We start from the raw sequence: 14,087 nt of genomic DNA on the forward strand, positions 1-14,087 counted from the left end.
CCGACACGCAATTTTGGAGCGGCCCGCCTCGGGCGTCTCTCTAGAAGGGAAAAGGCCAAAGAAAAAGTCAGTGGGACGCAAAGGGCCGGGTGGCGGGTGGCGGGCTTGCCGCACGCATCTGGCGCCCACCCTTTCATCTGAATGGAATTTCTTCCGCCCGCTCTTCCATTCCCGAGAGCGGCCTCGGCGCAGCGATCCCCTCGAATGGCTCCGAGGCACACGGCGCCGGCGCCGTTTGTCTTTTGCCACGGCGGCCGTGTCATTTGCCGTTGGACTCTGACTGCTCTTCAAAGCTCTCTTCCTCTTCCCAGAGAGAGCTTCGTTCTCCTCGTACCGGACAAAGAAAGAGAGAGAGAGAGAGAGAGAGCGAGCGGCTGAAGGTCGTCGGCCAGCGGGCGATCCGCGCTGGATGCCGCGTTGACGTGCGTTGTAGCATCGGCCCAATTCCAAATGGTTGATGGTGCTTTTGAATATTTCTTATCAACTTTTATTCTATCTCCATTTGATGTCATTTTCCAGCTATGTAAATCCATATCTATTTATAGAGATGTGTTTTTTTGAAAATAGTTTTTAAAAAACGATTTAAAGAGCATTTTTTGAAGAGCCTTAAAATAAGCCTAGTGACGCTAGTGATGTGTTGTGTTGTGTATTTATTGATGAATCATGAGCTCTTCAAGAGGCTAATTGGACTTCTCACCATTTTGCTTGTGACATTTTGCTCACGGCCCTGTCGGACAAAGACGCACGCGCGCGCAGACACACACACGCACACACGCACACGCACACAAACGCTGTCTCCGTCTGAAATTTAGGTGAGAAAAAGAGTAGGACGGACTGACTGCACACGATAATTTAAAGAGCGGCGAGATCCCTCTCACACACAGCCGCCGAAATCATTCCAAGTTGAAGCGATACTTTTTCGCACACTCGCAAACATTTTTTGAATGAATTCTTCCATGTTTTTGCAGGATATTTCTTCTTTTATTATTATTATTAATTATATATATATATATATATATATATATATATATATATATATATATATATATATATATATAGTTTCAATTTTATTTTTTAGTTGCTCTACTATTCCTCCTTTAAATTTCTCTTAATTCGGGAATCGTTCTATTTAAAAAAATCCTGCCTGTTTTATATATAGTTTCCAGCGACCCAAAACAGGCAGGATTTTTTTTAATCGAACGATTTCCGAATTAAGAGAAATTTAAAGGAGGAATATACCGCGTTAAGAGGAGGGCCTCACTGTGCGGATACGAGCGTGTGTGTGCGTGTGTGCGCGCGTGTGTGCGCGTGTGTGCGCGTGTGTGTGTTTCCGGCACCATGAATATTGAATTCAATTGAATTGGTGAACGTTTCGTCGCGTTGAATATCCAGAGCCTTGAAATACTACGAGACAGTGACTGATTTGTTTGATTCATGTGACGCGAAAGTCATCTGGAATAGAAATGCAGCTCATCAGAGAGTGGCCAAAAATGGGGCGAAAAGTTCCAAACGAACGAATATTTACATTTCAATGACTTGGATTGTATTTTTTCGTCATGGAAGCGCTTCCGCCTGTGGACAAAAATGTCCAATGCTGCGTGTTCAGGAAGCGTTCGATAGGAAAAAGAAGGCGTGCGTCCGCGCTCCCCTTTTTAAACGAGGCTTTTGTCACATATCAAACTATTTGGCTCGCACTCATTTATGGGGGGCGCCAAATTACCTCGCAAAGGGAGGAGGAAAAATGCCAAGATGGCAGGAGGAGCAGGAGGAGGGTAGCTTGTTTCCCCCCCGCACTAAATCCTTCTATTTAACGATCGGATCCCATGTGAAGGAAGGAAGGAAGGAAGGAAAAAGGGTGGAAATGAATCGACTTGGACAGCGTTTTATTTCTTTTTCTCCAGACGGCACCATTGACCTGAACACAAAGTGGTGCATGTATCTTTGCACAAATAATTATGCGGGGGCAACAATAAATAGACCAGCAACAATTCTATAAATTAATATCAAGAAAGGTTGAGAATAAATAATAGTGTGTGAGAGAGGAGGAAACGTTTGTCAAAGTGTGCATCCCGCCCGCTGCCCAACGAACGATCCCATTGGACAAGGGAGGCTTCGGCCATTTTCCATCCGGCTCCACCAAGTCGAGGAGAAGGGAGAAAAGTCCCCCTTCGACGACGTCCCCAAACCTTCCCGGTGAGCGTGCGGCCCGGACCTTACGCGCCCAATGCCAAATCAAGGAGACGATCCACGCCAAATGCCAAGAAGAAAAATCCCAGCCGGGCCGTCTCGGCCGCCGGACAACTTCAGCTTTTTCAATTGTGGAAGAAGGCGTGGAGTCCGTCGTGGGTGGACGCGCGCTCCTGCTGCTGGTGCGAGTGCACGTCACGGTAAGGTGGTGCGCCGTTGCCGTCGTTGCCGCCCCGCGGGGAGCCGAACGCCGGGTGGCGGCCGCTGAAGCCGAAAGCGGCCTGGGCACCACCGCTAGGGCCGCTCGGGCCCGCGTAGCGGAAGGCCCGCTCGCTTTCTGCCGCCGCCGCCGCCGCCGCGGCCTGCACGCGCTTCAGGGCAAAGTTACCGTTGACGCGCAGCTGGGGGCTGAGGGCACACTCGTACTCGTAGTCATACTCGGGCCCGCCGTAGTCCGCCGCCGGGGGAAAAGCCGTCTCGTAGCCCACCGAGCAGTAGCCGTGCGAGGCCAGCGGGCGCGAGTCGGGCCTCCCCTGGTGACAGTGCGCCTGTGACTGTGATTGTGACTGTGACTGGGCCTGGGCCTGGGCCTGGGGGTGGGGATAGGGATGCAGCGCCCCGTAGCACGGCGGCTGCGGCTGCGGCGGCTCGGCGAAAAAGTGCCGTGCGTTCAGCTGCAGGCAGCCAGCCACCAGGTTGGTGGTGGGCTGCGAGAGACCCCTGCACAGGCCGTGCACGTAGACCAGCAGGTCCGGACGCTTCCCCGAGCGCAGGATCTCCGACAGCGACCAGATGTAGTTCTTGGCCAGCCGCAGCGTCTCGATCTTGGACAGCTTCTGCGTCTTGGAGTAGCAGGGCACCACCTTGCGCAGGTTGTCCAGCGCCGAGTTGAGGTCGTGCATGCGCGTCCGCTCCCTGGTGTTGGCCTTGAAGCGCCGCAACTTGGAGCGCTCCGCACGGGCCGCCGTCATCTTGCGCCTCTTGGGGCCGCGCTTCTTGGGGGGGTCGCCCACCTCCGATGCCTTGTCCCCGCCCTCCACCTCGTCGTCTTCCTCCTCCTCCTCCTCCTCGCTGTCCTCCTCCTCCTCTTCCTCCTCGTTCCCGGGGTGCTCCGACCGCGTCGAGGCCTCCACGTCGCTGCCGCCGTCCTCCTCTTTCCCCTTGATGTCGTCGTCTGCGGCGGCGGCGGCGTCCGCCCAGCTAGAGTATTTCCGCACTTCGGGGAGCGGCGAGGGCTCGTTGAACAGCCTCGTCAACATTTTGCCTCTGCGCCGAAAAAAGGGTAGAACAGGCAAAAAATAATTCTAAAAATTCCAAACAAAAGGAAGCCATCAAATTGGACAGCGCGTGGCCACGGCGTGAAATGTGTATTATAAAAGTCCTGGCAGGAGCGAGAGCAGAGGGACAGTCAAATGTCCCGTGGGGCCATGAGAAAGAAAGGATGGGGGGGGGGGGGGGGGGGGGGGTGGTTTGGGGGGGGGGCGCTTCCATATTCTGGCTACATTCCAACACTATTCATCCACAACACAGGACAACAGAAGGTTTCCCCCCCATTTTAGCGTCCGGAGTACATTTTACATACTGGAAAATAATACCGAATCCCAAATCAATTGAAATCAAAGAATGAAACATAGCTTCCCTATGATATTTTGGATCCCAAATTTCAAGCTTCCCGCAACATAATTGATCAATATTGAAAACGTTTCACATTTTTCAAACATTTTTGTCACACAAATGTAACACGAGCAGAAAGAGTCAATTTTTAACCCCTTTTTAAATTCCTGGAGAAAAAAAATGCTGTCATTTCCAACAGAATAAAAGATCTTTTTTTTGGTTCAACATCAATTCACCCCATCAAAGAGAAAACCCCAAAGTCATTTGACCGTCTATGGTGAGTCGTTTTTTTTATTGATTCAATTTTGGCTCACCGCAAACGTGTAAAACGGCGAGGCACCGAAGGTCATTGGTAGTTGTGTGTGTGTGTGTGTGTGTGTGTGTGCAGGCGAGTGCCAGGGGCAAGATTTTCTATCAAAACCTGGTGGCGCCCTAACACACACACACACACACACACACACACATGCACGTGCGCACGTCTTTTCTTGGTTGCGGCAATTAGAAGCAAAAACAATGAAGAGGCCAAGCATGCAAAAAGGCCAAATTGATTTCACGCGTGCGATTGACAAAGTGGTCGCGCCTTTCCAGATGGCTTTTAGGGCTCGTTAAATATAAAACGCCGGCCTCGGGCCGCCACTCAACGGAGGACGCCAAACCTGTCCATTTATTGTTGCGCCTCAATGAGGAGTCAAGAAGGGTAGGCGTTGGGAGGAAGTGTGTGTGGGGGGGGGGGGGGGGGGGGGGGGTACAATAACTATGTTGCCCATTCACGCCACTTGACCCTTGCAAACCAAAGGTCAATATTCAAGCCAGGTTCCACGTCCGTGCCGAGACGAGGATGGAATTTGCCGGCCGGCCTGGCGGAACGGGGACGACCGCTCTCATTGTACTTGACGTATAATGTACGATGAGGATAAAGGCATTCAATTCAATGGATTTTGCGGCAGAAACCTCACTTACTTACGTGCACGAGTGTGGCGAGGATGTCACACGCGCCAAGCGTTTTGGCTAGCCGGCAAACACGTCTTCGGACGCTCGCTCACCTTCCCCGCTTCCTTCCGACGGGCCCCAGAGCGGTGGCCTCGGACGCCATCCGTCCCGGCGCCGTCTCCGTCGCTCGTCCGGCAACTCACCTCTGCCCGAGCTCTTCTCCTGGTATGGGAATGGTTTCCAGACACTCAAGGGGATGGGGGTGGAGGTGGGCTTTCTCTCTCTCTCTCCCCCCCAGTCAGACCACCATCTTCAGAGAAACCAAACGGCATCCGTGTCTGCGGAGCACGGCTCTTGCCGGTGACGGGTTCCTTTGCCAGGTGCCCGCCCCCTTCCGTGGAAGGAGAGAGCAAAAGAGGCTGTGGCAGGAGGAGAGCGCAAACTAGAGAGAGCGAGCGAGAGAGAGAGAGAGAGAGAGAGAGAGAGAGAGAGAGAGAGGTTACGTACCAGGCTCCCGTGCCAGCGCCCATATGGCAACCCGTCACCGGCAAGAGCCATCACATGAGGGGTCCGTTGATTGACATGCGCCCGCATTCGCAGAGATCTGGCCTCCCCGGAGGGCTGGAGTGAGTGAGTGAGTGAGTGAGCGAGCGAGAGAGAGAGGGAGAGTGAGAAGGAGAAGGAGAAGGAGGAGAGAGAGAGAGTGCGAGAGAGAGAGAGAGAGTGAACGAGAGGAGGAAGCGGCAAAGGGTGCTACGCCATCTGTCGCCCGCCCGCCCGCCAGCCCGCCTGCCACACTCGTGAGCACAAAGGCAGAAATAAGGGAGGAAAGAGGAGCCAATAAGAGAGGGAACAAATGCTTTGAGCCCAACCTGCTTGAGGACAGAAACAAGTCAGCCTTATTTTTCTTATTATTCCGATGAATGCCTTGCCCGGCTAACTGCACAAAGCAGATCGGCCGCTATGAAACCATTGGAACGCGGGCAATTCATCCCTTTAGCTAGACGGCTTGTGCTACAAGGACGTCAATTCGGGGCGGGCGGCTTTTTTCGGGGCCCATCCATTCATTACAAGCGCATTGCGAAGGCTAAAGGCCTCTGCTTTATTCATCCCATGCCATCCAGCCGCCGTTGACTTTCCAGCACCCTGCCCTTTCGCAACTCAACTAGTAAATCTGCTTCCTTCACAAGGTGCCACCCCCCCCTCCCCAAATCCATCGGGCATGACGACCTGCACTTGTCTTGTCTTTCTGGACCCATCACCAACCGGCAAGCAGGCAGCGTCGCCATCTGCACTCGCCTTTCCCTGACATGCTAATTGCATATGCACAAATGCAAATGCGAATGCAAATGAAAATGCAAATGACTATTAATTAATAAATCCACTAATTAGTGCAGTGGTATTTTACAGCCACAAATTAAGTGTAGATGGTGTTAGAGGACGTCCGGTGGGGGGTTAGGGTTGGTGCCAAGTGAGTAACACAAAAGGCCAGTGCCAAAGGTAGAGGCGGAGTCAATGGAGGCCTCATGCGAGCGATCCTTTCCGGTGCCCTGAGCCCCGCCCTAAGCCCCGCCCTCTCTGTCGCTCTCCGTTCCTCGGCATGGTGGATGACTCCCGAGTCGCCCGTGGCGGCTCTTTTCGTACGTTCTTGCAATGGAAATAACCCCCGGCAGATAAAGGTCCGCTCCGTCTTAACCGGCGGGGGCCGGAGTAGGGTTTGCCAAGTGAGCTAGGTGCAGGGATGAGATGGGGAAGATGGGGAACGGTCGCCGCGGGTCGCTGCCATGCCATGGTCGCCGTCAACTGACAGGATCCGTTGGCGTTGGTCCTAGCCCGCGCAGCCTTGGATTGCCCTGTCAAAGCAAAATGGACAAAAATAGGAAATCAAATAAACAAACAAAAACACCTGACTAGAAATGGGTCGCCCTCTAGTGCAATTTGCCCAGAAGTGAAGTCTCGATTTTTTGTTTGTTTCTTTGTTTAGTTTTGCCACTTTTAGGTTTGTAAGCGATGATGAGGTGTACATTTGGAAAAATGCTTTGATCACCTGACTGCGAGATGGTGCTTTCAGACGCTTTCAACCGCTTTGAGATGGCTATCGTTTGTGGGAGTGAGCAAAGGGAAGCAGCAGTGTACCTAATCCACACTCCACAGTGTGCAGGCCTTCGCAAGGAGTTGTACCAACCTTGTACGCCGCCAGGAGGCAACCCTACATTGTTTTCACACTTCCCCATGGCCTTGGAAATCGTGTTACTGGAGAGAACAGTGCAGGACAGTAGCATCTCAAACTGGTCTAGAAGCCGACGGACGGTCGAGCCGTCCTGTGGTTTTGCTTCTGCCGACGCTCGTTGCGGTTTTACAAACGCAACGCGTCATTCTTGTGGCGGGAGGCCCCGAAGATACCGTGTTCCGCCGGGTTTACGTCGCGAAAGAGATGGACGGCATCTGCCGCGCACAAGGGAGAGTGGCAACTCGCGCCACGCGACCTTGCCCTCCCCCCGCCGAATTCTGCCAGGGGAAAAAAAAGTCCACCCTTGGACGGATACCGAGGCGTGACCTCGACGTGGTATCCTGGAAACGCTACGGCGTGGGAGCATGGCCTGGCCCCGAGTGCTTTTGCCGCGCGCACGGAGCCAAGCCGCAAAGCAGATGGCCAAAAGCGTCTCCCGGGAGCCAACGTATCAGGATTTGAACGTGCCGTCGGAATTAGGAATGGTGGGGGGATGGGTTGGGGCTCAGATTTACTGGTAGCCTTCAAATCGGACGTCCCGCCGGCCAGCGGGTGTCATTCTCACGGCCGCCATCTCCCGTTTCCTCAAAGTAGTTCCCGCCAGAGTCTGGCCCGGGGCCTAACCTTAACCCTAAACTGTCGTCCATTCGGGGCTTGTTCACAGGCTTGAGGAATTTAAAGGAGGCCTTTTCCCAGGCGGTGGCAATCCTCCTCCACAATGTCTTTATTCCCTCCCCGAGCGGTCACTTTATGAGAGCGCGACAAACGGAGACATCTCCGCTCCAGCGACGCGAGCAGCCGCTCGCCACTTGATGGTCTCCCTAGAAATCCCCACTGGCTGTTTCCTAGCCCGACGACCTCTGTTGAAGTTGGGACTTTGCGGAAAAAGAACGAGGGGACGTCCATTTCCCTGGACTTGTTACCAGACCTGGCAGACCCTGGCCCTGGCCCTGGTCCCGCCCCCCTCTTTTGCTTGCAATCTCTCATTGACAAAGAGAGGCCAAAAGAGGCTCAACTGATGTGACGAGATTAAACCCGCCCCCCCTAACCCATTTCTCTCTCTCTCTCTCGCTCTCTCTCTCTCTATCTATCTGATGACAAATCCACCTCAGCCTAGATAGAAAGGAAACCCTCGCCTCTCTGTATCTCTCTCTCTCTCTCACACTCACCTCACCTCACCCGCCTCCCCCTCGGCGTCGCGTCTCCTTCCCCGTTGGTTCTCACCCGAGTATCGATCGACGGAGTCGGCGCCGAGCAAAGGACCGGAGGAGCGAGCGGTACCGGAGGATTAGCGAGGCCTCCCTCCCTTCCTCTCTTCCTTCCTTCCTTCCTTCCTTCCTCCCCCCACTGGCCGCCTCCTTTTTTTTCCTCCCACGCCGAGAGGAGTTTGCGGCCCTCCGTCGTCCCGCGCCATGGAGCCCTCGGCGTCCGCCGAGGCGGAGCCCAAAGAGCGGAGGAAGATCCAATTCGCCGTCCCGGCCTCGGCGGCCCCCAACCTGGACCCCCGGCAAGTGGAGATGGTGAGTGGAGAGGAGTTGGCAACTTTGCCTTTGCGCTCTCGTTCGGACGATGGCGACATTTCCTTCCTTCCTTCCTTCCTTCCTTCCTCGCTCTGCGCATTTTGCACAACCCGCCCGTTAGGTTATTTCTCGGAGCGGCCAAAGAGCCAAACAGGGTGCGGGGGGCAGTGGACGGGCGGCACGGCAAACGGACCGGCAACCTAACTCTACTTTTACCGCCGGTTTCAAATCGTGTCAAGTAATTCACCCATTTACACTCCTTTTTTTTGTGCCCCAAATTCCAATGCGAAACGTCAAGTCGCATCTTATACGGACGGTCCTTCGCCGCCATTGACCACGGCAGACGTGGAATCCGTTTGGAAGGGGAAGCGCCGGCCCTCGACCAGTTTGTTTACGAAAGGAGGCGAAGGCCGGCGCAAGAGTAGGACGCTCGTCGACGGGTTCGCCAAGCAACGGACGTTTACGCAGATCTTGTTCCCAATTGGGAGTGGCTGGTTTTAAATCCACACATTCGGTTTGACCGGGGGGCCGGGAAACTTTTGACGGAGAGAGCCATAAACAATTCCTATTTTCAAATGTTATTCCTTGGGAAGCATACTCGGAAGAAGATGACGGCCCGAGTGACAAAAGCCAGGCAAGAAAAAAGAAAGGGAAACCATGGTTGGGCTGGCTCCACTTTTTCTGGGCCAAACGTCAAGCGGTGACCTTTGTGGCCGGCCGTGTTTGCGGGTAAACACCAGAGCTCGGCCGCACCGTCAACACGAGTCGGCGGGTGGCGTGAGGCGGCCCCGGATTGGCCGCCCGCCTTCCGCTCGGCAACTAAAAGGAGCCGCTCGCCGCTGAGCGTGTGGAAGGTGTCAACAGGTTCAAAACATCAATATTGAACCTGTTCCCTTCACGCTGATGACAGTATACACAAGGTCGTCGAGTGGGGGGGGAGTCGCTCCGGTCGCTCCCTCCGGGCTGGACGAGCGCTGATCGCCGAGAGCTGGACCGGATGTCTCGGTTAAGCAGTTACACCAAGGGAGTTTGAATGCAGTCGCTTGCGCACTAGCGTCACTGTATGCTAAAAGTCAAATGGCTAGCGGTAGCGTTACCGTGTGTTAAATGTCAAACCGTTAGGGCTAGCGTCAGCATGTACTAAATGTCGGGACGGCTCCTTTCCGTCGCTAGGCGCCCCTTCCCTCCGAGACCTCCCGCGATCTAGTTTACGCCGTCCTGGCTTTTTATAGGCGGCCTCGCTCGGGGAGCGGGCCCACATCGTGCCTCGGCACGTTCAATTCCCGAGCGGAGCGTCATCGGGTAGAGCGAGGGCGGGGCCGGTGATAATGCCTCGTAATCTGCCATAAATGAGAAAGTCACGGACGGGGCCCTTGTTACGTAAGCGGGGCAAGCTGCCCGGCCGAGGATCAGAATTATTTTGCGTCTTTGCGCACGTCACTCGTCGTCGCATCGAAGCCGTCCGTACGCAATATCGCCATCGAAACACATCCAATCCATCAGATCGTCACAGTTACGGTGGCCTTTTATCACGAAGGAAGCCACAAAGAGCATTCGACTTGGCCGCGGCGTTCGAATTTTCCAGAAATGAACGGGCCGGGCGCCAAGTTCAGCTGGCTGTCCAGCTTCAGGGAAAAGGCTCTGTGGCAACACGGTCATCCGGCTGAACAGAGGATGGTGCGCTAGCGGCACCACTTTCCCAAAAGGAAGGTGTCGGAGGGCGCGAGGCGCTCTCGCTCCCGGCCCGAAAGGAGGGGCGGACGGAGCCTTCCGATGCGATGCGCCAGCGGCTGACGCTCTTTCCGTTTGCACTTTGCAGATTCGGCGCAGGAGACCGACGCCCGCCACGCTCTTCAGAGTATCTGACCACGGTTCGCCCGAGGACGAGCAGCCCGGCCATCAGGTAAAGAGCCGCTTTGGCCGCAGCATTTCCTCGCATGGCGCCGTGATCCACCGCACCGCAATGCCACCGCACCGCAATGCCACCGCACCGCAATGCCACCTGTCCCTCCGCGGGCTGAAAAAGGGGCCTTTGGAAGGAGTCTGTTACTGGTTGCCATTCATTTTGGCCGTTGGACTCTACCGTTGAAGAGCAAATAGCTCCATATTCATTCAACTATGGCCCAAGGGTGTCAAAGCCATTCTACAGAGGGCCGCAGTGGGTCCTAGTCTTTGTTCGAACCGATCCAGTGCCGACAGTTTAACCAATGAGGTGTTTTGTAAAATTAGAAGCACCTGACTTTAATCAACTGATTACGCTTGCAAAAGGTATCCTCTTATTCAGTTGGACTGAGAGCTGACATCCACTGCGGCCCTTTGAGAACTGCTTTGACCCCCCTGATTCTATGCTACCACTCTTTTCCCCCCGTGATGTATTATTAGCGTCATTCATAGGTGGAGTGGCTTCGCATATCGCAAAGTATCACTTGCAAGCACTCCGCCTATCCTTTATAGGTTAAGGCAGCGGTCCCCAATTGGTACCGATCCGCGTGCCACTTGGTGCCGCTCGCTTCGTCAGAGAAATAAATATGAACCTTTCCAATCTGGCCCCGCTGCCTGAAATGAGAAAAGTCCTTATGATTATTGCTATCACGCTTTGGACCTGGTTTGCCGTCGTGGACACGGTCCGTACACCAACACAAGCAAAAACGCTTTTGTCTTAAGTTATCGCCCTACCCATACGTCGGTCCGCCAGAAAACAGGAAGAGTCTGCGGGGGGAGGGGGGGGGAAAGGTTGGGGACCGCCTGCTTGGGTTAGCCCAATCAAGGTGGGAAATCCATGCAATTCCTTTCTTCTATTTTGGGAGAAGTTAATTGATGGATTGGAAATGTACGTCAATGGACGCCATTGATTGATGCAAACGCCAACTACCAACTGTCTCTCTGGGCTAAACTCTAATGTCTCCTTGTGGCGCAGTGGATGGTGGGTGACAACGGTGTCCTCAGGCCAAAGCGAGGCAATCCTCACCTGTACCAGCCTCCATCACTTAAAGGTCAGAAATGTGCTGTGTGTGTGTGTGTGTGTGTGTGTGTGTGTGCGCGTGTGCACTCACGCACCTTTGTGCGTGCCTCAACCTCGTGTCCTTTCACCTGTTGTTCCTGACCGACACGCCTCCCGACGAGGCCTTCAGCGGCCCGGCCTGGCCCGGCCCGGCCTGGCGTGGGTACGCTATACATACACTAGAGATTTTCAATTGAAAGGACTGGGCGTGCACCCCGGCCTGGCGCAGGTACACTTGGGATTTTCATTTTGCCAGAAGTGGCTCGCTGCCACTTTGCATCTCTCCGTGAGCTCAAAGGCTCCCGAGGTCAGCATTTTCACTCCGTCCTTTGAGTTGATGAATGGAAACGCCGGCAAATCGGGTGTCGGTTACAATTGCAATGCTGCAAGTTTGTCCCGTAGCCTGCCTTTGGTCTATCTTTTTTAACGGCGGAGCACCATTGTTTTTGGACCAAACGTGACAGCGGAGGGTTTCTGTTGCTGCCGTGGGAAAGAGAGGGAGATTAAAGCACAGCTGTGAGTGTGGATCACCCAGGATTACTGTCAGTTGTGTGTACAGCTGTGTGCTACACACGCACGCACGCGCGTGCGTGCGCACAGGCACTGCAAGTGCAGCCCTTAACACTTGTGCGCTCCGTATGTTGGAGCGCGTTCCCATCTTCTACGACCGGCACGTGTCTCGCGGCCACGTCGCCTCCCTTGAGAGCGCGCGGCCCAGCTTACGTAATAGGGCTCCTACCGGACGGAATAGGCCACCCCATGCGAAGGGGGGAGGGGGATTGGCTTACCAAGAGAAAGAGAGGTCTTGATGCCAGAGACACAGACGTCATTGGGGGCGGAAAAGAAATATATCTGAAGAGTGAGTAGCAAAAGTACTTCAGGACAAAACGCTGTGACATTTGTAATGGGAAAACTGAAGCCTGCTCTAAACAAAAGCCAGTGCCCCCACCCTCACTTATCCTTGTGTGCCCTCATCTCCCTTTGTGTGTGTTTGTGTGTGTGTGTGTGTGTGTATACCCGTGTGCGTAGCCGTGCAGAAGATGGCCGAAGCGCACATGCAGAACCTGGGCGTTTGCCCTCCTCTGGAGGACCCTCGCGAGGGCGAGGAGGACCACCTCTGGGAAAGAACTGCCGGTGAGGCGGGGTGATGGTGGGGGGTGGCAGGGGGGGGCGTGCAAGGAATTGAGGGTAGGAGGTAGTTGGAAGGAGGGATGGTCGCCTTACCTCGTTCACCTTCTTCTTACTTTCTACACCGCCGCCTAGTTTTTACTGTGCACCTCAATGACTCTGCTTGTCTTTTTTTTTCCATTCGAAGCGAGCGACGAACGGCCGGAAGCGGCCGGCGAAGCCCAAGAGAGCCGCGGCGAGCATCCGGGAGCGACCGGCGGAGCCCAAGAGAGCGGCGGCGAGCGGCCGGAGGCGGCCGCCGGAGCCCAAGAGACCCGTGGAGAGCGGGCGGACTGGGAAGTTGCGAGAGAGGGCCGAGCGACAGAGGAGAGCCGCTCGCTAGGGAGTAAATGAGTAGTCTATTCCTCCATCATCATCACTTCACTTATTGCGAATTCACTTCTTTGTGATTTTTTTCTGCTATTAAACGCTGAAACTTGTAAGCGGAAGCCACTCCCCTGTCTTCCGCTTGCTACTAGAACTCCGCACTGAAAAAAAAGGTCGTTATAATAAGGGTGACCCTACTTTGCCATGTTTCGATGATCACGGCCATGTCTGGTCTACATGAATGGCGATATTCGAGGGATTACTTTAAAGCCCAGCCAAACATTTCATTCCATCCATCTTTTTTCAATGTTGAGAACAAACCAAATGCGCGAGATGCGAGTATCTAGTTGTCGAGGATTTCTTTTACAGCTTTAAAGGGTGAAGCTATCGCCGGCATTTTCCACCCAACTACGATGAGCTTTTCCGCGCCAAGCGACAGGTTTGCAAATCAACAAAACGGCACGCACGGGACTCGCCACCGTGACCGTTTGGCCCGCCATTCCACAACACAGATCTCTTGCCCACGCAAGCAACATCCTTTGGACAAACACGGTTTTCCCGCCTCTCGACCATCTCCTCGGCTCTCCTTCCGTCTTGGGTCCGAGGGATGCCGGCGCGGACCCATTTTGATTTGGATTGTTTATGTGGGCTTTTTTAGAAGGGGGATCGCCGACTGTAGTTTGTAGATTGGAATAAAACCCTCGTTCCCGTCTGACCCGTTCTTTGAAATCTCACCGACGAACGGCGAGTTGACCTCCAAGTCGGACCATCGCCGATTTTTACAGACCGGTGACATAAAGACTAGAATCTGGTCCGAGAGTCTTCCTAAATCAACCATCGAGACTCGCGCACCTCCACAACGATGGAAATTGTAGCAAAAATTTGAATGAATGTAACGTCGAGGATGGATCCATGGGGTAACGGGAGGAGACGAGCCGACAGAGGGCGCTCGCCGCACTGAAAAAAAAAGGCTGGGGAATACATATTTGGACGAGTACTACTCATTTGCGTTCATCATGGAAGAGGAAATTGAGAGTGGGTCACAGAGGAAGCACGTCCCAAAGAACGGGGGGCCATGTCATACAAATTGAAACCGGTGGCCAAAGTACCT

At 54.2% G+C, this 14,087-nt stretch overlaps 2 protein-coding genes across 5 annotated transcripts; one reads left to right on the forward strand and one right to left on the reverse strand.

Annotated features, from left to right (window-relative positions):
* Nucleotides 1-1,813: 1,813 nt before the first annotated feature.
* Nucleotides 1,814-13,688, forward strand: ppp1r1b (protein phosphatase 1, regulatory (inhibitor) subunit 1B). Of its 2 annotated transcripts, XM_077618726.1 has the most exons (6): nt 1,816-2,387; nt 8,074-8,481; nt 10,301-10,384; nt 11,399-11,474; nt 12,512-12,616; nt 12,798-13,688. In XM_077618726.1, exons 2-6 carry the CDS (start codon nt 8,374-8,376, stop codon nt 13,001-13,003), a joined length of 579 nt encoding a protein of 192 aa, XP_077474852.1. In that variant the 5' UTR covers nt 1,816-2,387; nt 8,074-8,373; the 3' UTR covers nt 13,004-13,688. The 2 variants fall into 2 exon arrangements, with proteins under 2 accessions (XP_077474853.1, XP_077474852.1); XM_077618727.1 differs by lacking the exon at nt 12,512-12,616 and having other exon boundaries at nt 1,814-2,387.
* On the reverse strand, nt 1,867-6,310 carry LOC144088371 (neurogenic differentiation factor 6-B-like). 3 transcript variants are annotated; one of them, XM_077618725.1, is made up of 3 exons: nt 5,239-6,310; nt 4,762-5,122; nt 1,867-3,453 (listed from the first exon to the last, which is right to left on the reverse strand). In XM_077618725.1, exon 3 carries the CDS (start codon nt 3,444-3,446, stop codon nt 2,313-2,315), a length of 1,134 nt encoding a protein of 377 aa, XP_077474851.1. In that variant the 5' UTR covers nt 3,447-3,453; nt 4,762-5,122; nt 5,239-6,310; the 3' UTR covers nt 1,867-2,312. The 3 variants fall into 3 exon arrangements, with proteins under 3 accessions (XP_077474851.1, XP_077474850.1, XP_077474849.1); XM_077618724.1 differs by having other exon boundaries at nt 4,766-4,953; nt 5,239-6,309; XM_077618723.1 differs by having other exon boundaries at nt 4,766-5,122; nt 5,239-6,309.
* Nucleotides 13,689-14,087: the final 399 nt, after the last annotated feature.

This window comes from Stigmatopora argus, chromosome 14 (assembly GCF_051989625.1).
Source record: "Stigmatopora argus isolate UIUO_Sarg chromosome 14, RoL_Sarg_1.0, whole genome shotgun sequence".
NCBI lineage: Eukaryota > Metazoa > Chordata > Actinopteri > Syngnathiformes > Syngnathidae > Stigmatopora > Stigmatopora argus.